The 24,508-nt window shown below is 36.2% G+C and overlaps 1 protein-coding gene across 3 annotated transcripts in view; it reads right to left on the minus strand.

The window, feature by feature from the left end:
- LOC131033443 (uncharacterized) overlaps positions 1 to 24,508 on the minus strand; it is a 239,473-nt gene that overhangs the window by 155,470 nt on the left and 59,495 nt on the right. For all 3 annotated transcript variants that reach the window (XM_057965648.2, XM_057964986.2, XM_057966345.2), the window contains 3 exons: positions 8,531 to 8,628; positions 8,346 to 8,429; positions 7,980 to 8,113 (listed from right to left, as the gene is read on the minus strand). In XM_057965648.2, coding sequence (XP_057821631.1) covers positions 7,980 to 8,113; positions 8,346 to 8,429; positions 8,531 to 8,628 — 316 coding nt within the window. The remainder of the gene's footprint in view (positions 1 to 7,979; positions 8,114 to 8,345; positions 8,430 to 8,530; positions 8,629 to 24,508) is intronic.

Consider the following 24,508-nt stretch of genomic DNA (forward strand, 5'->3'; position numbering starts at 1 on the left):
TTTGGACAAGGACCAAAGCGATTTTTATTAAAACACTCATGCTCCTTCAAAACCAAGACAAGGCAAGGATAGCCAAGGTCAAGGACGTCCTTTGGAAGGCAATGAACGAAGAACGAAGATCAAAAGTTTGCAAATTTGAGCCAGGACACTAAGATCGCTCTTGTCCCTCAGGAAGGGACCAGGGCGATATTTGCCAAAGCACTCATTTTCCTTCGAAGATCATGACAAAACAAACTTGCAAAGGGTTCAAAGCGTTGTTTGAAAGGTAATAAAGGAGAAGTTGATATCAAGACCAAGAAGGTAGATCGCTCCTGTCCCTCAGTCAGGGAACAGGGCGATGAGGTACGTATCTTTCCATCTTCAAAATATTTTGGCGCTCAAACAAAGATTTTTAAAATTTATTTAAATGCTAGGAAAATCGATACTTAATTTAAAAGCATTTAAATAGCGCATGGTATTCATTTATTAATTATTTTTGCCTTTGTAAAAATCGAATTTGACAATTTAAATAATAAAGACATTTAATAATTAATTATTAATTTAATAAAAAATCAAAAGGAGCGCTTGGTTTGTGAGAGTTGGCCTTGTTATTTATCAAAAAAATCATTTAAATTGCTTTATTTCACAAAAGTCGGCCTTAGGGTGAATGGTGAAAAGCGCCTATAAAGGGGAGGTGAAAATCATTATTTTCACATTATCATTTTCATCTCATATGCAATCAAAGGAAGAAGTGCGGATTGATATCCAAGGTGGAGCGAATTTCATTCCAAGCAAGGTGGTGCGAACTTAAAGTTTTCACTTGAGCGAACTTGCCAAGGACATTGAAGATCACGTCAAAACTTGAAAGGTGGCGAAATTGCTATTTTGAAGGGAGATCACGTTGAAGACCATCTTATTTCAAATTTTGCCTAGGCAAATTCCTCATTTTGCATTTTAGAGTTAAGCTCTTAAGTGAGGCATCAAATGGAGATCTCATCAAGGAAAATCAAGCCGGATCAAGGACGGTCTTCGCCAGGACGATCAAGTAAGGACATGGGCAACCTCTTTCAATCCAACGTTCCAAGGCGAGGTACATCATCGTCTTGCACATCAAGGACAAAAGGAGTTAGAACAAGAGTTAATTAAAGATAGCCTCTCAACGACATCAAATTGAATATCTAGTAAGCTACAAGTGTCAGATGAGGTGGCATCCCAGTCATCACTCCTCCAGTCAGTGTGGTCCACCTCAGCATGTCCAGATTCAATGTACCTAACTCATGGAAGGTGGCACAAACTCCGATGTACCTACCCTGGCTATCCATTGGTCGATTTTTCTAGAGAGGACATGTGTCCAAGCAATATAATTTTATCATTGGTCAAGCATTAAATGTTATGTAATGGTTGTAACAAACCCTAATTAGGGTTTTCATTGTTGAATCTTGGCCATTGATCTTGAATTGATCTAAGCCATCAAATTGTATTGTGGGCACTATATAAGCCCAGGCATTTCATTTGTAAAGGCTAATTAGCAATTGTTAGAGATAGTTTGTAAATAGTTAGAATAGTTAGAGAATAGTTGGAAGCAATTAGAGTAGAATAGGAGGACAAGGCAAGAAATTGTTGCCATTGATTGTAAACAAACTCCATTTTCATTGAAGTAATGGTGAAGTGTGTCGTTTCTTGCAATTTTGCATGGTTTCTTGTTGAGTCTTCAATCCTAGATGGTAGATGATTAGATGAATGGAGGAAATGTGATTGATTACTGGTGGAATTCGTACATCCATACTACTAGCAGTTTGTTGATTGCAGACTTGCCTTGTGTAGTCAACTGGAATCGTTCAGCTTAAGCTCAATTTCAATTTGTTGCCTCTTCATTGATATGCATCAACTTGGATGGTATTTATGCTTGCGGTGATGATTTGAACATCATAAAGCTTCCCTTAGAAGATCGCACTAGTCTTGTGTAGATGTTCCATTGATGTCAAAACAAGATCTAGTTAGAGTTTCATCAAAAATCAAGTCATTGCTCCTACATTCTTAGTATTAAGATTAGATCCTCTCTTCGCCCTTATCCTTTTTTCATTTTTCGAATCTAAGTTAGTAAGAGCCTGTGTCCAGCAAAGCAGATCGGAAGTTCAATCATCACATGTAAGTCCCCTTGTGATCCCAGCAAATCACATCATACCACTGGAGCTTGTCCACACGTAGAGACCCTACATGCAAGAACCTTGGAGTCTACCTAACTGATCCTTTACACGAATCTTCAGCAGTTAGAGACTATTTTCTCAAGAGAGGATAAGATGCCTATTGGTATTTTATTCTGTGTATGATTGTGTATAAAATACACATCAACAGGGTCCTAAATTAAAATTATTGTATTTGTCCTAATATGTGAAGTTTGATAAGAAATATGAATTTCATGTTCATTTAATTATTCATTTTTGTGGTAGATAAGTTTGAACAGTTATCAATCTACACAGTTCCTGTAGCAGAATGTTGTGATGGTTTTAAAAGCAGTTTTCAGCAGAGTTTCTGTAGCAATTTCAATAAATGTTTTTTAGCTACATTTCATCCAAACTCACCTCGCTACCTATAGACCTTGTGCATATAGCCGATACACCTTTCACAAGCTTACATCCCAAAAAGACGATTAGACAAAACTGAAAATTAGTTATTAAAAATTAAATCTTTCTTATTATTAACCCCAATTTGGGCCTATCAACTAGCAAAGATGAAGACTTTGTTTGAGATTGTCACTTGAAAAATGTATTCAAATAAATTAATTATGGCATTATGCTAGTGATCAAAGTCTTGTACTTGCCACTTTGCCATTGAGGCCTCCTCCTACTCCTACTAGTACTAGGAATATCCACGAGTTTCACCTTGTTCTAATTAAGCTATTCCGTCAAGTTTAAGTGCAGCCATACAACAGCTTAAGAGCAAACACAGAATGACCAATAATGATAGAGTTATTCATTGTGCATAACAGAGATAAGGCAAATGATGTCATTGGTGTATTCTTCTTTGTCAATGGCATCCCACTCCATGTGGCTTGCTCTCCTTATTAAAAGGAGACTATGGTAAAAACAAGACCATCGTATGTGCCACCAAAGAAGACAAAATTGAGGACAACAATCTTGAATAAGAACTATTCCAAGATTAATATTCTAATAGAAAAAATGAAAGCTACATGGGTCACTAGTAGATGTAGCATAATCATGGATGAGCGGATAGATATCAGGAATTACCCACTCATCAGAATTATTGGTCACATGTACAAATGGCTCTTACTTCTTTCTGGTTATTGATTGTTCAAGGCATCAAAAGGATGTTGATTTTTAGTTCCAAATCCTTAGAGATCGTATTGAGAAGATTGAGCCAAACAATGTGGTGCAAGTAATGACACATGCAACATATGTGTACAAAGTCGCAAGTAAATTTACTGAAGTAACCTACAAGCATATTTGGTGGGGTCCTTGTTGTATGCATGCCAAGAATAATGCACTCAAAACCATGGGAAAAATCAAATGGATCAAAGAGGTGATTAATGATACTAAACATGTGCAAATTTTTACTTGTAATCACCATACCATCGCATGTGCTCTTTAGGAACTTCTCTAAGAAAGGGCTTTTGAAACCTATAGAGACTAGATATGCATTATAACTCATTATCTTGGCGAGGATGTTTGAGTTGCAAGAGATATTGCAACTAATGATCATGACAGTAGAGTGGAATAAGTGGCCCGATTCTAAGTTAGTGTAGGGGAGGAGGGTGAATAAGGAGGTGAAGCGTGATACTTTTTGAGCTGATGCAAGGTACATTGTTTCGATCATTACTCCAGTCTTCAAAGTTATTTAATATTGGCCTTAGAGAGATCTATGAATGCATTGACAATATGCTCATCCAAATGAAAGCCATTGTACAAGAGATAGACCCCACATTAGCATTCTACAATGAGCACATTCAATCTATCATTCATTATCGATGGGAGAAGCTCAACACTTCCTTGCACATGGCTATCTATGCATTGAACCCAAAGTAGTATGTGCAAAACCTGGGAAAATTACTCCTATATAGGATGTTGGGGTGAAGGCGAGATTCATGGAGATCATTCAAAAGATGCATGATTTTACAAAAGCCAACATCATTTGTACAAAGTGGCCAAAATTTGCCATCCTTAGGGATATTTAGAAGAGGGCAAAATGGATAGAAATACAATGACATAGGAGAATCCAACTCTAAGGTGGACTATGCATTGCCCTAACTTTTTGACTACCACACTAATCATGCATCTAATATTCCATGTTCTAGTTCTTCTATTGCTAAGAGGAATTGTTCTACCTAAAGTTTCATCCACTCTATTAAGAGGAACCAACTTACCTCTAGGAGAGTAGAGAAGCTTGTAGTTGTAAACTTGTACATAATGTCTTGCGTCTCATTGATGACAACACACTTATGTACAAAGAGATTCCAACAACCCAATGGGTTATAGAGCCAAAGGAGCCACCATAGGTTGAAGATGTAGCACAAACAAGATTACTTTGCATTGCTTTCAAGGCTTTTGATTGCAAGGACTCTAGCAGTTCAAGTGATAAGGAGTTCAACACAAACTTTGGGGATGAGTGATGGTTTGAGGTATTGGACCACTAGCCAATTGTATTTTTTAATGTAACCATCAGTTTGAATATAATATAACTATATAGATATTCGACATTTTCATTGCTCATTCAATGCAATATCAAATATATTTCAAGTATTTCAAAGTTCCATATGTTATTCCTTGTGTATTTTTTTATGACTCTTTATTTGGTACTACATATACTTGTCTCACCATCCCCAAATCTAAGAACTTGGTCCCCTTGTCCCCCTATCATGATACTCTATGGAATACGTAACTTAAGAGCCTTGTCTGAACAAGGAATTTATTGTTGTGATTAATCTTGAACTACTAATGTACGTATTCCATTATATCAAATGTTATTTAGTTATATGGTCAACCGTATATTGGTAGTTGTAGTAGTATGTGGTGTTTACCAAACGGCATCCACCCATCAAATTTGATACTTATAACTAGCCTAGGTTCTAATAGTTCATAATATGAACTCACAACCCAATTTTGGTATGCAAAGATGGTAAATCCTTCAACTAGTTGATACAAACACTTAATTAAGTTTGATTCATAAGCTCCCTTGTGAGCGTTGTGTGCTTGTTTGATAATCGGAATTAAATGATGATGCCTTTGTCAAAAGTTGCAATGGAACTTAATCATATGTGATCTATATATTTTTTGATATGCTAATATAAACCAAATACTCAATTGTGTGATCATTTTAGACAAAAACTTGTAATCCTATATGGAAGGTCCATTTAAAAATCTTGTTTATGGGTAGCATTTACGCTTAAGCTTAAAAGGCAAGTGTGTCCATACTTTAAGTTATGAAATCCAAATGTTAGATTAGTGTGTGCAATAGTTAGTTTCATAATAATTACAATGGTCAACTAGAGAACCTCAATGAGAGCTGAAAGTTGAATGTTTGATAGGTTGTCAACAAAAGTAAAGCATTCAATGTTGCAAGAGAGCTACATGCCTCCAAATCCCTAGATACGATATGAAGGCAAGGAATTAGATCGAATCTATGGTCTTGGCATGATAACAAGAACTTTCCTTACTTAGCACAAGAATGTAAGTTAAACAAAACTATATTAATGTCCACGGATGACCAAATGTAGGTCAATGGGATTCAAGAGAACAATCGTATACAATAGAGAGTTAAAAGTCCCAATAAAGGGAAAAACAAAGATAAAAGAGGAGATCGCCAAAACAAGTGGTTAAAAATAGGTAAAAATAGATAAGAAAGGGGAACAAGGTCCCTAAAGACAAATAGCACCCACAAAGAAAAACTAAAGAACATTGAGTAACACTATCTGGACTAGAAATTGGCATCAACCACTTTGAAGGGGCCAATACAATATCTGATTATGCTCATAGGGATGTCTCGAGAGCCAGAAGAGGTACTCTCACTAGAATTGCACCTAACATCCAAGGCTGACATAACCCCCGTAGTAGTGAAAAAGCTCATAATATCCGTCTATACCTATGACCAAAGAAGTGATCAGAGGAGTAAATCTTTGTCGACAAGAAGAAGCTAGACCACATAATCAAGAAGAAACAAGACCATGATGCTGAGGGGGAACATGTTGGGGCGAAAGCTATAGGAGAAATCATCTTTTAAGTCTATTTGCATCTATAAGACAAATAGTAGTATCCAAAGGCCATTTAGGGCTATCAATCTCCTTTAAAGGAGGTGATAAACCTAAGGGCTCTAAACTCTTGACAAACCACAAGGATATATGCTGAACTGTGATGTCCCTCTCGAAAATAAAGAGCCAAAAACCACTACTCTGTATATTTAAAGAAAGCAATGAGATTTTTGCCTAAGTCCTAACATATGCAATAATATCTCCCTCAGATTTCATAATAATTTAGGCATCTAAAGATTAAACGTTCTTCAATCTCAACCTCCTAGAGAGAGTAAATATGCCAAACACGATCATGTAAAGGAATATGGTGGTATTCCATAGTTGATGGAAACACACCCTCACTTGCCCAAGGGGAAATTTAAAGCCATGTGAGCAATAATGCTAGAGATAGTGCAGGCAAAAAAGTATACCATCTTCGACATGTAGGAAATACTCACTATAAAAAGAAAGCTTTAGGATGAGAGGCACGGGGAGGTCCAACTGACCTAGATATACTGATTGTAAGCGTCCCTTCTAATAGCTCTAGCAATGGTCTCCTTCGAAAGGAACTGCTAAAAAGGAGCATCCAAGGAATACATTAAAGGAGATAGCCTATCAATAGAGATGCCATTAGAAAGGAGCAATCTAACTTCAAAGTACCAACAATAATTGCACCGAACTAAACACTATGAGGCAATCTTCTCAAAGAGAAAACAGCCAAATGTAGATATCTATCACAACCAAATGCAAAGCCACCCATGGATCTAAGTCTATAGATGTAGAAAGTAATCTAGAAGATAAACTTGAGATGCAATGGCTAGACAATGAACTCTGCTCGTTTAATGCTTTAAAGAATTGTACACTTGCACCTAATAAAGCATTGAGTAAGTGTGTTATAGGATAATTCCACATGTAGCATGTCATAGCTTAGAACAAATGGATTTTCGTGAATTAAAAAAACATTATAAGGATAACTAACAAAAACAATTTATTTAGTGACCCAATAGATTGGGTTGTCAAAGTTAAGCTTCATTGAATATCTATTAATATTTAATAATGATTTACTTGCAATAAGTTATCCATGCAATACTTTGTTCTATAATAGATTAACGTTAAGACTAGTACTTTTACTTGTTTGATTGAGTTTGTTATATAAAATGTTTTGCATGTGGTAGAGGGATTTCTGAATGAGGGATCTCCAAGATGCCAGTACTTAATAAGATTCAAAATATGATAAAAAGTAACTATCTAATCAAAGAAAACATATATGTAGCCTTGCTTAGATTGTCAATACAAATATGTGTGTTAGGTTTACTTAGACTACTACATTAATTTGGTAGGTGCCAATGTGGATAATGAAAGTTAGCACAAAGAGACTAACCCTTGCATGTCGATGCTTTAAAATTTAAGGAGTTATCATTCTGAAACAATAACCAGAAACTGCCCCTTAAATGATCGAAGGGAATTGATTGGTGTGTACTTTGTAAGTAAGAAAATACTTATTCACATGTATGAATGACAAACAAAATAACTATAGATTTTGTGATCAACAATGACACACTAATGAATACAAATCCACATTAATGATTGTGCAATGAATAAAACAGATCTAAAAGATCTTAAAAAAAAATTATACCAGCAAAAATTTACCATTCAAATGAAAATTATTGTGTATTTGTGGAGTAATTAATGATCCAAGAGAATGATTTTTTACATACATTACAAAGCTCTCATGAAATGTAGAGATGGATGTATCTACCCATTAATGGTGAAGTCCCTACGCATGCAATCTTTCCACCGTACATAGTCAGCATGACTACAATACGGAGGTCTTTGTGGAAAAGAGCGAAGCTCACGCTTTCCAAATTTTTCCAATGTTCCAAAACTTGCCACCTAGGACATCAAAAACTAGCAATAGTGACAAACAGTACATAATAAGCTCATATTATTAAGGAAATTCACCATGCCCATAGAAGATGATCCCTTGTCAGTAGTAGTACAATTCATCAAATGGGATAGACAATAATGTAAGGTTTGCATCCCTTTTTAACTATATTAAAACCCTGTTCCCGAAAACATGGTTATGATATAATAAAGATATAAACCTGAATACTTCTGTTAGTACCTCAACAATAGAACCTCTAGTCTGCACAAGACAGACAGGAAAACGTTTCCCGACTAGGTGGCATCTCCGAAACCTTTTGATAATCTACACTAGCAGAGAAATATTCAGTTACAGGCTTGAACTTCAGGATATAAAACAAAAAAGTCAGAGCGAAAACGCAAGATGTCCTGTGGAAGTAGAGAAACCTGCACAGGATCTGCATTTGTGACAATATCAAAGTCTTTAGGTATCTTCTTTAAAAGGAGATCTCTTACACAGCCACCAACAAGATAGACATCAGATCCTGCATTGTCAGATAAAATGTGACCAAATCAACCTTTTACACTATACATATAAATAGCTTGCATTCAGCATAACCTTCTGCATTTCAAAACTTCGAAAAAAATCCATATAATAAATTCTTACAGCAATATAGGTGGCAAATTTTTATAGAAATGTGCACAGGGGCTTAGTAGTTAGTTTCTGTGAACATCTCAATTCACCAACCAGCACATGAGCTCATTATAAACAAAAGGACATGCAAGCTGAGATCAAACAAACAGGACTAATATTAAACTGTTCCACTATTTATAGGTATGCAGAAGAGAAAACGACAGAGGTAGTTGGGAACATGCTTTGACAAAGGAAACCCATACTGAAACGTCTAGTTAAAAACCATGGACTACTCATGCAAACTAAATTGGGATCTTTCCTCCCACCAACGATTGCACCCTACTATCTTTTCAAACATTTCTCGTCAACAATCACAATCACCTAAACTTCCATAGTCATGACATCATCCAGACTTTTCTAAAGCCAATATCTTGTCCGCATAACATTCATTGTCACTTCAATTATTTCCAGATACAACCATGCTTCTTAAACATAAATGCTTTTATCACAACTGGAAAACAGCAATACAGGTGATTATTTTATTTTCTTTGCTTTCTGCAAGCATAGAAAGGAGAGTCAAACACCCTAAGAAGCTTCATTTAGCATAGACTTTGCCCCTCCAAACTTTGAAAAACACAATATAACCAGTTCTACCAATAGTAAAATAGCAACATGCTTCAAAAAGTACATGAAATAAGTCGTGATTGTAATGAATACAAAAACATGCAAAAACATCTTGTCTAAACATGTAATTTCCAAGGACTGGTAATTCAATCCAATTTAAAGCAAAAGAACATTAAAAATGAAATCAGACAAATTTTTGACAACATCAAAATTTAGAGATGTTCAACTATTAAATAAAAGCTCAGAGAATAACAGAATAGAGATGATCAAATCTTCCTTTGACAAAGAAAAACAATATTGAAAATGTCTTTCATACAGAACCATTTCAATCATAGAAACTAAATTGGGATGTTTGGTTATGCTCAAGAGTGCAATCTTTCATATTTACAAAAAATCCAGACTCAAAAAATAGAAAAACCACATGTTTCCAGGCTTCGTTTCATCCTGACCTATCTAAAACTGCTCACTGAATGCACAGACCATGGAATTTAAACGTAGATTTTGTTTCTCACTCACTTATGCACCCTATCATCCTTGCAAAAACTCCAACTTCAACAATAATCAGGGTTCCCCCAATAACTATACTCTTCACTTCATCGTGATCTGTCTAAGACCATTCTTAGTTTAATCAATTCCAGCTACTACAGTGCTTCTAAAGAAAATATTTTATCACAATCAAAAAACTGCAATGTTATTGATTAATTGATCTTTAGTTGTGTGTGAACATAGAAAGGAGTGATACAATTTAGGATAAGGGGCTACATTCAATATAACCATTTTAATTTATAGCCATTTATACCACAAAAGAAATTGCAGCATACTTAAAAACTCCACAGATATTTATAATCAACATATTATTGTAACCTATGTTACCGGGTTCAGTGATATGCTTCCCTCCCCCGGCATGTTCAAGGTCTCATACAAGTCTGAGACAGCCCAAGGTCTGGGCTGGGCACCTAGGGTCCCCCGTGGGTCTGTAGGGCTGTATTTGGTGCAAATCCAATGCAAAGTTTCATCATAGCTGAATGCAGAGAGCAATCCCCACCCCTACCTATAAGGCAATCTGCTTTTTCCAGATCAAAACATCAAATGTCCTCTCTAAATTTTTACCTCCCAATAGGTATATCTCATGAAAGCACTAATTTCTCAAAATGTTATCCTCCCCTATCCAGTGAAAGAACCATCTTATCCAAATACACATCCATATGTTAGTAGATTCTTATACTTTTGATATTTTTTGTATCATCTAGTGATTTTAGAGGCCGCAATTTCATTGTCCTTTTCTTCCATTCTTGTGATCAACATAAGCACCTCACAGGCTAGCAAAATTATAGCTCTGATACCACTACAATATACCCACTTATGCAATAGGACAAACTGTAATAGAATTCACAATATTATATAAAAATGATTTTACCAATACAATTCAGTTTTAATAGAATCAGAGAACAAACAATATCTTATCCTTAAGATCAATAATCCATCTCACAGTTTGTGCATCAGAAATGAAAGCATTAACAACACACTAGTTCTTTGCTCCATAATCCTGTCTGATGGGTCGATATCACATAAACAGCTTGCATTCCAAGGCACAAGCACCAACAGCCTTATAACCTTGATATGTTGCGACTTCTTCTTGTAACTTCAATCTATCTTCACAAACAGAGAAACTTGATATATGGGGAAATTTAAAATATTCATATGAAAAAATGGATAAAGCATGCTCATATACATTATAGAACCTTAACATATAAGAACTAGCAGAGTTCTTATGCCAAATTTGTGCTAAATTGAAAGTCAAAGTCAAATTGCTTATAGAATTTATTGTCAAAATTCACTGTCAATATGCAGAATTCATGGGGACGTCCCCTAGGAATCCCCTGTCCTTGATACGTCCCCGGGACGGGGACGCCCGAAAAAAATATCGGGTATGCGTCCTCAGGTAACATAGTATTATTGAGCTATCTTCATTCTTTTCACACACACTGGAGATTTCCTAACATCAGCTTCACCCTGTAGGGCATCGAGTCTATCTTTTATAATAGCATTTGTAGTTGGCAAAAGATATTAACAAGGCCATGAGCAGAGTTGACCATTCCTAGTGCGTGAGCCCTAAGCAAATCGTGTTCAGATATCCGAGCCTGTACCTGAGCGCAACCCTAGACTTTGGCGATAAAGGTTTCAAGGCAGTGCCTCCTTTTTGGAAAAAACGACTTAGGAAAGATTATCATTATTTGATTTCAATGACTTGCAGTTCCTTGAACTAAAGGTATGAGATTTCCTTTAACCATCCGAGCTTCATGGAGGACAATACAGACTGAGATATCATTCCAGAATTGGCCAGCATCAATCCCCAAGTATTTGGGAAAGTGCAGAAGTTTTTGTGGAGTGCTGATGGTTGACATCCAATACACAGAGATTGCAGTGAATACATAAGGGCTAAATCCGAATATCTATTCCTGGGGTTAGTGATTTTGTTGGCCAATTTTCCCTTTGCCATCCCCTAGCTGTCCCCAAAATTGGCCAAAAAAATCACCGTCCTGGAAATGCATACCCCCATACCCTGCCGTCCCCGTCTTGGAAACTCGGGATAACATAGCAATAATATCTACGGTGGCCAAAAATATATCGGCTCTTATACTTAAGATCCATGATTCTACTCAAGTCACAACTCAGGCATATGCATAACCGCGACTTTAATAAATGGAGGCTTCAATGAAATGATCTCCTTTATTTCCTTCAAGAACAATCACTTCCAAAGCCCCCACGATAGATAATGTTAATGAAACGGCAGACCAATATAGAGTTTGTAATTTGATCAAGCAAACAGACAACCAGCTTACAATCATAGTGTTGTGACCTTTTCACACATCGCCCCATTACTAACGGGGACCCCCTCTTTTCCTGCTTTCCGCGTTGGTTAGTTTAGGGTTTGCGCAGCTTAGTGGCCAGTTTTGAGTTTCATGAGTAAGGCCTATTGATGGCAGTTGTCATTGCTTGGTTTTAGGTAAAATTAGTCAGCCATCCAATGAAGCTTCTGCCTAGCACACCTTATTATCCAATGGTGGCCAAAAGGCTTAGATCTGCACATAAATACCCTACCACCTAATTTAATGATGATGCTAAATCTGGCCAATTTAGGATCTCATTATAACATGGACAAGAAATAGCAGTTTGAATAGGACAAATGATCAGATCAAGTTAGGGGTTTAATCCAGAGTTACCCGAGGATGCGTCCCCAACCTGAAAATCCCTGTCCCCGTCCCGGGGACGTTTCGAGGACTTGGGGACGACCAGGGGACGTTTCCCCGCGTCCCCAAATTGGCCTGTATTTTGAGGGGACGTCCCCGAAACGGGGGGACGCATGCCCTAGCTTTGGGGGACGTCCGTACGTCCCAGGGACGGCTGGGGACGGCTGGGACATCCCCAATCTGTCCCGGTGACGGCCAGACTTCTAAGGCCATTAAAAAATATTAAAAAAATAAAAAAAGTTGTATTTTCATTTTTTTTTTTTAAATTCTAATATAGGCCCCTTATTAATTCAAATTGCTATTAAAAATAAAAAAATTAAAAGATAACATTAATTAAATTTTAAATTTATTAATTTAATTCATAATTTTGACAATGAAACTATATGGCAGCAGTGTAGCCTTTGGGCATTTTGACACAGAGATTAGAAAATCGCCCAAAAATCGCCTAACTCGGTGAGTCAATAGAAAAATAACACCCAACGCCTTTATTAAAGAATAAGTTTTTTTGGCCTCGCGGATTGCCCCTCGACCCCGCCCTGTATCACCCCCGTTGAAAAATATGGGGGGAAACTGTGTCAATAGAAGTAGGGAAAATTTAACCTCTTTGTTTTGACATTTTGTATGTTATTTCTTTAATATCTATTATGATATGCATATTGACAATGTGAATGAATTGAAACTCTGATTTATGAATGCATAATTGCATATTGTCTATTGAGTATTAACAATGTTGTATGTTCAGAATTTACATTCTAAAATGTTTTCAACTTTTCATAGTATCATACACATGCTATAATATATATCCATGTTTTATTGTTTTCATATGAATATAATGTGTGTATGCATGCTTTATCCATGTTTTCGTATGAACATTTAGAATTTTGAAATTTTCCTATATATTTTAAATTTTTCCTATATTTTATATAGCTGTCCCCTTTGTCGTCCCCCGCCGTCCCCAAATTTGGCAAAAAAATTTGCCGTCCCGGAAACGCGTCCTGCCGTCCTCGTCCCGGAAACTCGGGGTAACATTGGTTTAATCCTAACCTGCTAGGGTATTGGGGTTTTCATCCCACAACCAACTCGAGAATTCCTTCCCAAAATCTAATCAAAAACTCCTCATACCCTCGTCCAACCAAAAAAACATATATACCTATTCGCAATCAAAGTTGGTGGCCACAACAAAGTCTAGGTCAGTTAGAGCTTATTATTATTTTTTTTTAATCTAGATCGTTTATAAATATTTTGCTCATACGAGCATCAACTTGAGACCATTACATGACACTAATATTTGCTCATATCGAGCAACCACAAACATGACACTAATACTAGCTCATTTCGAGCAACCACATTAGAATCAACCTATGGAAGACCAAGAGTCACAAATTAGAATCCACTTATTAGAAACCATCAATAGCTCATTTCAAGCAACCACACTAGAATCAACCTATGGAAGACAAAGAGTCACAAATAAGAATCCATTATTAGAAACCACCTAGAAGCCAACTGTGGAAGACTAAGAGTCACAACTTTGAATTCCATATTAGATGTCCCTTTGGGATTTGAACTTTGATCTCCACAATGAGAACTCAATGCTTTAACCAATAGAACACAACCCCTTGAACACTTATTATTATTTTCAAAATTAATAGTTATTATTAATAATATATTTATTATTATTACTTTATAATTATTTCATTTTATTTTTAATTTTAATATTTACATATTAATTGTTTGGCGTGTTTTTTTAAAAACCACCTTTTTGGATCTTGTTGGCCAACCACCTAAAAAGAGACTTGACATGAAGTCACCAAACTTGTTAGCATTTTATTTTTCACCATTTAGTGCAACACGAAATAGAATAGATGAGCAATTAAAATACTCTTCAAGTTAGAATGGGAAGCTCCCTATAAACAAAAACTAACCTAATCTGAACAATATGTACTTGTTTATAATCTATACAACGTTTTTTGAAGTGATTCATACTCATGCTAAATAAAACTAAAGGTGTCTTTTTTGATTCATTTACAACAAAAAGCTTACACACTTTTCAACTCAAGGCAAAAGACTTTATGCTTTTTTGACTAAACAAAAACCCTACAATTACTACATATTTACATTGTTCAACCAAAATCAAAGATTGAGCAATGTAAGTAAACAAGGACTAGAGCAATGGGACGACAAGAAGAGTGCATCAATAGAGAGAAGAACTTTGAAGCTCTTCATATCAACCCCCCCCCCCCCCCCAATCAGCCATTTCCTCTTGAGCCCATCCATTTATCCCACTTCCAACTTGCCTCTTTTTCTTCCCCAGTTGGTCTAGTTTTGACTAATTCTTCCCATGTGGTGTATCTGAGCTGCTCTACATTATTAGCTCCCCACCACTCTCGTGAACTTGCCGCAACATGCCCTACCTTTGCATTGTCTTCAACCCTGTGCCACAGCAACTCTTTTGATCTTTCTCACCAGAATCCTCCAATGTCGTCATGTACCTTACCTCCAGTCATTCCATCCCTAACTCTATCTTCTCTATCGTCTTCTCTAATTCACCCCTCTCTAGCAACCAGCGACCAATCTGAGACGTAACTTATGGCTGATCAACATTTGCAAGATCCATTGAGGTCTCCAACAGGCAGCAGCCAACTCGACGGTTTCTCCCTAGCATCGATTCAGCAACATTCATCAGTCAACGGCTCCTTGCCAAAGCCACTAGGTACATGCAGCATTAATTTTTCCTTACAGCATCCAGCTTCTTCGCATAATGTTTTTGATTCCATAGTACCCTCCTCAAATCTTACCATTCCTCGGGATCCTTGTGTTTATGATCTCAAAACAATGGACAACTCACCTTATGGTTCCCTATCTAGTTCAACATCCAACGCTTCACATGTCTTTTTTGGGTGAGAGTGTTTCTCAACCCTCAAATTGGTTGTTGTGTCTCTCACGCAGAGCTATCTCTCCTGCTTCTAATCCGTTGGTCCCTACTAGTGTGCAGTCCACAATTGCTCTTAATCTAGACTCAACTCATCTTTCCCCTTGCGCCGCTAGCCAATCCTCTAGCCACATGTTGAAATTGTGTTATCATCCCAAGCCTCGTCATATCCATGAATGGGATAGTAAATTAGTAGTCAACCTTTCCAATGCTACCTTAAGTCCGCCAACTTTCAACATTTTAAAGAGAGGTATGGGGTTCGCTTTGTCACCACAAGTCATCCCCCATGTAGATTTCCCCATGGAAATTGAAAACCTTGTCCATTTGCTTCCTACGGATATTGCAAAAGAGGTTAGGCAAGATTGTGCAGTAGCATTAAGGCATGCAAAACCCCCTCGTAGTAACATCCCTAAAGTCGAACATATGGCCTTTAGCAAGCTCATGAACAATAATGATTTGATCATTACGAAAGTCGACAAAGGCAATGCTACTATCATTATGAATAGGTAGGACTACATTGCTAAGATGTTGAACCTTCTCTTAGATGCTAGTACTTACAAAATCTTATCTCATAGCCCTTGTGCCCAAATTTTTAGAAGAGTTAGGTCGGCAATTTCCAATTCCTCCTTTGATGATGCCACTAAGAAGCAACTCTTGCCCACCAAGGAAGTGAGCCCCCACATCTATGGGGGCCCTAAAATTCACAAACTCGACATTCCTCTCAGGCCCATAGTTGACACCATAGGCTCCCCAACTTACAAGTTGGCATCTTTCCTTGCCATGCTAATCACCCTACTGGCGGGTAAGTCTGACTCCTTTATCAAGGACTCAAAACCGTTTTGCCCAATTTATCAAAGACAAAAAATCGGTGAGTAATGACCTCTTGGTGAGTTTTGATTCCATTGAGATAGTTAGGCACAAATCAAGTGAAGAGATTTCCGCCCTAGTAGAGTTATGCTTGCGATCAACAATTTTCTCTTTTCAAGGCATTATCTATGAGCAAGTTGATGGTATGGCTATGGCCCCCCTCTTTCCCCCATCATTACAAACTTATAAATGGAGAACTTCAAAGAGATTACTCTACACTACTTCCCGCTCAAACCAAGGTGGTGGAAACAATATGTGGATGATACCAATGTTTGTTGGCCCCGTGGCCTTGAAAAGTTAGAAGAATTCCATACTCACCTAAACAACATAGCTTGTTGTATATCATTCACCCAGGAGCTTGAATCAAATAACCAACTTCCTTCCCTCAACATTTTGCTCATACAAAAATCAGATGGCTTCCTTGGTCATCGTGTGTTCCAAAAATCTACTCACACTGACCTCTATACCTCCACTCCTCATCTCATCACCACCTAAGTCAAAATATTGGGGTCCTTAAACCTCTTGCAATGAGAGCCTATCGGATTTGTGATGATGAAAACTTAGATCGGGAGCTTAACCATCTTCACAAAGTTTTCAAATTGAATGGGTACTCGAGCAAGCAAATCTCAAGGGCCCTCAACCAAACCAAGCTTCTTTTCTATTCCAAAACCAAACCATCCCAACCTCTGACCCCTCCTATTGCCACCTTACCCTGTATTGATAGCATATCCTAGAGAATCTCAAAAATCCTTCACAAAAGAGGCCTTTGATGTGCTTTCAAACCCTACTCCACCTAGAAGCTTCAGACCCCCTCCCTCAAAGACCCGACAAACATATTTCTTTACTCTAGTGTTTAAAAGATTGTTTGTTATTGTGGTGCACCTTACATAGGTGAGACAAGTAGATCTTTTAGCACCATACTGAAAGAGTACAGTGTCGACATTAAGCATGATCAGGTCCTTAAATCTGCCCTAGCCAACCACTTTTTTCAACCAAGCACCACATTTGTTTGGAGAGCACTCAAATTTTGTCCAAGGAAGATAACTTTTTTAACCATAAACTGAAGGAAGCCATCAAAATAAGCAACCACTAGTCCAACCTTAATCGTGATGAAGGGTGCAGTTTGAGTCCATGGCAACATGGCAACCCTTGTTATCTTTCCTAAGAAATCAACATCCTCGTCCTTGACCTTTTCCATCTCTTCCGTGCTTAGATGCCCCTCTTTAGCTTGGCTCCTTGGTATGTTCCCTCTTCTTCTGTCTCCCTCTTTCTCACATCTCTCTAGCTTTGTGGTTTCTTTACTTCCCTTGTCTCTTTTTCCTTTGACCTTCTAGCCTCCTCAGTCCTACATCTCCCCTCTCCTTCGAGGTTATCTTCTCGTCATCCCTCTCTAATAGGTTAGGTCTCTCTCTTTATTTTACTCCATAGATTTTTCTCATTTCCTTTATTTTACCTTTATCTTACTATAATAATGTTTATAAGCTTTCTATTTTAGTGCAGTACTATATTATATTAAGCTTCTTTTCATTTCCTTTTTCTTCCTAATTTATTATTTTTCCTACTTTGATTTTTTCATTTCTTTAGTTTTATTAATTTATTTCCTTTTCTTGTCCTTATTAGTATTAACTAAGAATTCAGTTCATTTATTATGTTCATTACATTTTAATCTTTTCTTGTCTTTTCTTCTTTACTAAATTAGATTTTAGTTTTATCATTTTCTTTTTTTGGAACCATTTTTAGGATTATCAAGTGATGCTATTTTTTTTCCCTTGCATACCTTTTTGTTACTTCAATCTATCTTGTTTTTATTTATTATTTATTTTGTTCAAATTCTATATTTTGGTAATATATGTTTAGTTTTTAAGACTTTTTATTAGATTGAATTTAAAATTTTGTTATTTAATTATTTTCTTTATGTTAAATATAGTTCTTATTAGCTTTATCATTTTATCTATTTAATATAATAAATTACCTTCTATTTATAATTATCTTTCCTTCTAATTTTAAATTACAAGATAGTTATTTTATATTTACCTTCTTTTTTACATTAGTGGGTGATGTTATTTTATTTTATAATTTTTGCTTATCTATTTGTTGCACAAATTTATCTTGTTATACTTTTATATTATAAAAAAATATATATTATGGTAGTAAATTTATAAATTTTAAACTTTTATTTAACTTTTATTATATTAATTTTTTTATTTATCTTTTAATTATATCTTTAAATTTTCTCTTTGTTTTTTAAAATTAAGTGCTTTTTATCTATTATAGATACATTAAGTTATCAGTATATTATAATTTTAATACTATGATATCCCTCTACGGATATTAATTCCAAATTTTCACCCATTGATTCACAAAAAACTTAACAACAATTTTGCATGCAATTGATTTCAATACACCATCAAATTAAACTGATAATCATTAATTTTCAGACTGAAATAATAGTTCTGAATTTAGAAATAAACATGGCATTAAAATCCTCAGTAGAACAACAACAGAAATTACCAATCCCAGCCACAACATTCACAGTCGGATTGGACAAACAGCAAAAAGCATTTGAAGCACATGTGAGTCACCTACGTGATAACTCCAATTGACAATGGGTTTCCATCCACTGCCTCCAAGCTCGAGGGTTTGTGTCCTCAAACCTGTTGAAACTAGAGCTTCCCAGAAACTCTCCAAGAGAATCAATTACCAAACATTAAACCATCCCCCAAAATGAGCCTCTCCATGATCTTAAATAACACATCTCTGTGACTCCTCGCATATCCTCTACATGTCTCTTGGAATTCCCTTCTAATAATAAAGTGACTTTATTTTACAATTTGATGTTGACATAAAAGTCACTTTAATTAGCTTTAATTAATTATTAAATTAAGTTGTCTTTAAAGTTATTATGTTTTGACAACTTAAACTTAATTATCTAATAATTATTCTAATGTCCCAAAAGGGGGACATTACAAATACCTTCTTTTTTTAATAAATTATTTATTTCATTTTTTAGTTTTAATTTTTTTTGTAGCAAGTTTATTATGCTTAAGCTTTGTATTCATTAGCTTGTTGTTTACTTGTTTTTAATCTTTCCTTTTCTTCTCTCAGTAGCACTTCATTTTTTGACGACTTTATCTTATCTTTTCCATTATAATATATTTGGATATTCAGGTTTCAATAACATATTTTTAACATTGTTTAAGATATGAATATTCAAATATATTATTTATACTTCCTTTGTCTTTAATTTTCTTCCTCTCATTTGTGTCCTACATTGTTTTGTGTGCAACATCTTCCTTCGCTCACTCCTTGTTCTACCTCTTTTTAAACCACCAAAGATCTGCAACAGACTATTTTTCTAGTCCATGAGCTTTCTATCATCCTGATGATGGATCATAGAGTGTGATCCAAAACATTGATGTAAACAAACTTACACAATCTAGACTAGACCAGTAACAAGAACAATTATAGATTGTGGAAAACTAATATCTTTAATAGATTTTCACAATTAAAAAATAGGCAAATCAAAAGGAAAACACAGCATATAAAGATACAATGGTTACATTTCTCTAAACTTTGCAATACAAAGCGTTGAATGTTTGTAAAGCAAATTGATTTACCTCATCTATATTAACAAATGGCATTACAAGTTAACATGTGAATTGAATACAAAGCCTCAAAACCTATCTATATCATCACTACAGTACAAAGCCTCAGTAATTTTTATGTGATGTTTGACTCAAAATTACATACAACATAGAATACTTCAACAACAATTTCAGCAACAAGTAGGCATGAAAGTACTCTTATAAATAGAATAAGTACAAATGGCTCTCATTCATAAGATTTACAAAACTGTGCATAAAAAAAAAATCAAAGAAGTAACTACAATTTCTACCCTAAGAACTGCTCGCTTGTATGCAATGAAGCTTTATTACAATATTCTATCCACTAATAAATCTTAGCTAACAATTTCCAATTAAACTGCTAGGATAAATTACTACAACACTAGAACTCACATCTCTTGCATGATAAAAGATCCAAAAGTAGACTTCCTAAAATAGATTACTCAAAAATAGCACATCAAGCTAAAATTAAAGAACACTGAAAATAATGCAGGCTATAAATAGCCCTGCCTGAAACTTTTTAGAATATACTTTCTAGAAAAGGGTGATGGCTGAAAATAGCACTAGCTAAAAATACTAAATCTTGACAAGTGGCTCCAAGTGTTGATTCTAATCAAGCCTGATGCATAAGAAAACTCCTTACTACCAAAACACACACTCGCACAGGCAATTAATTCAATTTACAGAATCACAAGACTGCAACAACCATTCAACTTTCATTCATTCTCACTAATGATCCGACTATCCATTTACAATAAAAATAACTCCAAAATTTGGCCTTTACATTGGTCTCTTTCCTCTCTCTGCCGCCACACACACTGTACGCAGTCACAACCAAACCACATTCCTTGTACGGGTCTGGTTCTTCATTCACGTTGCTGCTCTTCCAACACAGCCCCTCTACCAAGCACTCATCCCTTATATCGCATTACCCCTGCATTGATTCATATTTTGGGGCAATTAATAGATTGGGCCTTTTTATATTCTCTGCAACAGTTTCTTTCCTTTTCTCATTCGATGATGTCCTCATTCTTCATGCCTTTGTATCTGCCAATTGTTGGGTCATTAGCTCAAACTATTGAATCCAATCAATGCCTCTCCATGCAACAATATTGTTCAAATTCCCTCTCTACATTTTTGGGGCTGATACCTCTCCTTACCACTTGGCCAATTCCTTGCCACGCTGTCCTGTGTTGTTTCACATGTTTATTTCTGCTGTGGTCATTATTTATGCAGGTTTATCAAGCAATTTGCATACCCTCTCAATGCTTCCACATTGTGCATACGTGTTTACCAAGGCATTAGTGGCTACAATGTTAAAGAAAAACCCCTTTTAAGACTCAATGGACCTCTATGCCCTGTTCCAAGGCTCCCATTTTCGCACATACTAGTAGATGCATCTGCCAGTTGCATTTGCTTAAAGGCTTCCAATCAATGAAACCACATTAGGCATTAAACAGTCCACGAGCTAGTCGCAGTTCGAGTTTCTTGTCTCAAGTTCTTGAGAGTCAACTTTAATATGGTGACAATGAAACTCTGCCAGCTGAAAAGAGAACCAAAACAAAAGTGAAGAAAACAAACTAATGATATTTTTTTTGGTTGATGCTGATTGACAATTTGCCTGGGTGCTCGTGCACCAAAGCCCTTCCCCTATTCTATTAATGATGATTCCTTTCAAGACACTCTAAAACTTTGAATCTGAGAACCTTTCTTCAGCAAACCATTGCTAGAACCACAATTTTGAAGGCTTCGAACACCGCAATAGGGTCCCATCACCCATACTTTCCAACAATCTTTATGCTGAAAATCTACTCTTGATGGATCAATATATTTGTTTGCTAATTTCTTTTAATTGAAACTCACAACTCAAAAATACTCTGCTTTGACAATCAGCTAGACAACTTGAATAATTACAGTAATGAAGTTTTGATGAAGAACCTTGTCAGTAAGCCTCTTTTAACCTTTGTCTTTACCTTACTGACCTTTGACTTCCCTGAATTTATGACATTAAGGATTGATGCAAGTCTAATTTGATTCTAGGTCTGCTTTGATAATTGCTTGCTGATCACATCCTCACCTAGGCGGGATTCGAGGCATGAAAGGGACTAAACCCTAGGCGGCAATGAAGGGGATGAAAGGACTGGGGATCAGCAGGGCAGGATTGAGATAGTCCTAAGGACAATACTAGGCAGGTTTGAGAGGGTGGCAGGGATAAGGACAAATGGTGAGCGGGTTTTGATAGTGAATAAGGGCTATAAAGGGTGCTTTTCCATGGTATGCGTGGACAACCTAGGGCGGGAATGGAAGATGAAGAGGGACAATCCAGGGCATGTATTAGGTATGTTCAAGGACGAATTTGGGGAGTCATAGGCGCATCCTTATGCTGGCCAAGGACTAAGGAAAATTTCTTAGGGCGCAAATACAAGGTGTCCAAGGAGAAAATTTGATATATGTTCAAGCTAATTAAGGACATTGTAGTGCATTTGCAAGGTGAATAGGAACTAAGTGAAGGTGGCCTTGAGAGATATTAAAGGATTTTTCCCAAGTGCAAGTCAAAGTCATCCAAGAGCCAAGGCGCAATTTCAAGGTATGCAGGACAAAACCTAGGCGCTAACTAGATAAGTCCAACAACAAACAAGCAAAGTAAATATTTTGCATAGGAAATTTCCCAAATGTGCAAAGGATAAATTCAAATAATTTTACATTTCATAATTGATCCTTAGGCATTAAGCTCCTAATTTTGAACTTCCACACCATAAACTAAGATTTTCATAAAAATCTTCTTAATTTCCTATCCTATCAAGGTCAGAAAATCGAACCTTGAAAAGGAATTTTCCTTGTCTAGGCATCACATCCTTAAATTTGACCAATACTTAAAACTAACAACTTTAAAACATTTTTTGCAATTTGACAAATGTGACAACATTTTGCAACATTGACAACATTGATATCTTCACAACTTTTCTTGTAATCCTTTCCTCAAACCTTAATATCGATGCCTAATCGTGGACTCTGGACTCCAAACATGACTACCTAAAGTAATTACACCAAGAAAAAGACATTGCACTCCTAAGACACTCCTAAAGCTAGACTAACAAAACATACCCTTCTCGCGAGCAAAAGGCTAAAAAAACTACGAAACTCTTGCCAAACTAAGACAACTACCTAAAACACCAATGCTAACAAGCAAAAGTGGGGGTCCCTTGGATGAGCTCACTTCTTCTATATATATTCACAGTACTGTTATGCATAGCCAGTTGAGAGGCTATTTAGACAAGAACCTCTTTGAAACACCAGGTGGCCATGAAAATAGAAGCACAAACAGGAAATAGCAGCATTAAATTAAAATAACATGAACTGAAAACCCTAGTTGATCTTTTGTAGTAGCACAAGCCTATATTAAGGTGTTTTGCATTGTTTTCAAAGCCTGTCATCCCTTTGCAAAGGTGCATGCCCACATACTATGAAATTTTTCATCAAGTTTTTCACTTGACTCCTTTTAACCAGGCACACTTTGCACAGTGATTTCGACTTCAAAAATTTCACTGATATTTTCTTTATACAAGCACACACCTGTCTTCCCAAAAATTTGAATATTAGTTTTGTTTCACAAAACCATATGGTTGGACGCACATAAATGCACAGGCATAGATTTAACAAGCAAAACTTGTTTCTATTTTCCTGTATATTCCCACAAGCATCTCTAGTGTGGTCACAATTTTTATATTCTCAATCAGCCCTAAAAATAGCATGCGACTATGTATTCTGGGCATGATTTTCCTTTGCTCTTAGTTGACCATTTTGTGACCCGTGACTGGCTAAGGCATAGTAAGTATTTCCTTCTTGCTGTCAAAATCTAAATGGCCCTAAAAAGTGCACAACTGTACATCGAGGACAGGACTGTTTGGTTGAAAATTCAACCAGTCTGATGCCCTAGGATGCACCTGATAACATAGGATTAGTTTCTTAATCATGGCTGTGAAAATGTGTCATGAACTCTGTCTGAACTTTCCAACACAAACTGAAATCCATCCTTGTGCATCTGATAGTGTAAAGCACTGCAGTTTTCAATTTGCATCTGAAAATATTTCATCTATAATTCAGGTAGTTATCTTTATACTAGTACAGATCTTTGTTTGAAACTCAACATCTTCATCATATGGCATGGTCCACTCAACTTCACAAGACAAATTATTTAGAACCACCACATATCTTCATACTCAAGGGTGATTCACCATGCTGAAATAACAGGCTGATGTACTGATAAATCTTTGAAATGTTTTCACATTTGACCTTTTTTTCCACTATGACTGACATGTTTGAAAACTCCTTTTCGTTGTACCTGCAAATAGAACAACAGAAGACAACAGAAGGCATTGGCAAACAATACAAGGCTTTGAATCATGACTGTTGGAATTGACAGAAAGGCAGATTTATCTTGAATCTCGACACAATACAAGTATTCATCAGGTACAAACAATTAGCATAGTGCAAAAA

This window comes from Cryptomeria japonica, chromosome 3 (assembly GCF_030272615.1).
Source record: "Cryptomeria japonica chromosome 3, Sugi_1.0, whole genome shotgun sequence".
Taxonomy (NCBI): Eukaryota; Viridiplantae; Streptophyta; class Pinopsida; order Cupressales; family Cupressaceae; genus Cryptomeria; species Cryptomeria japonica.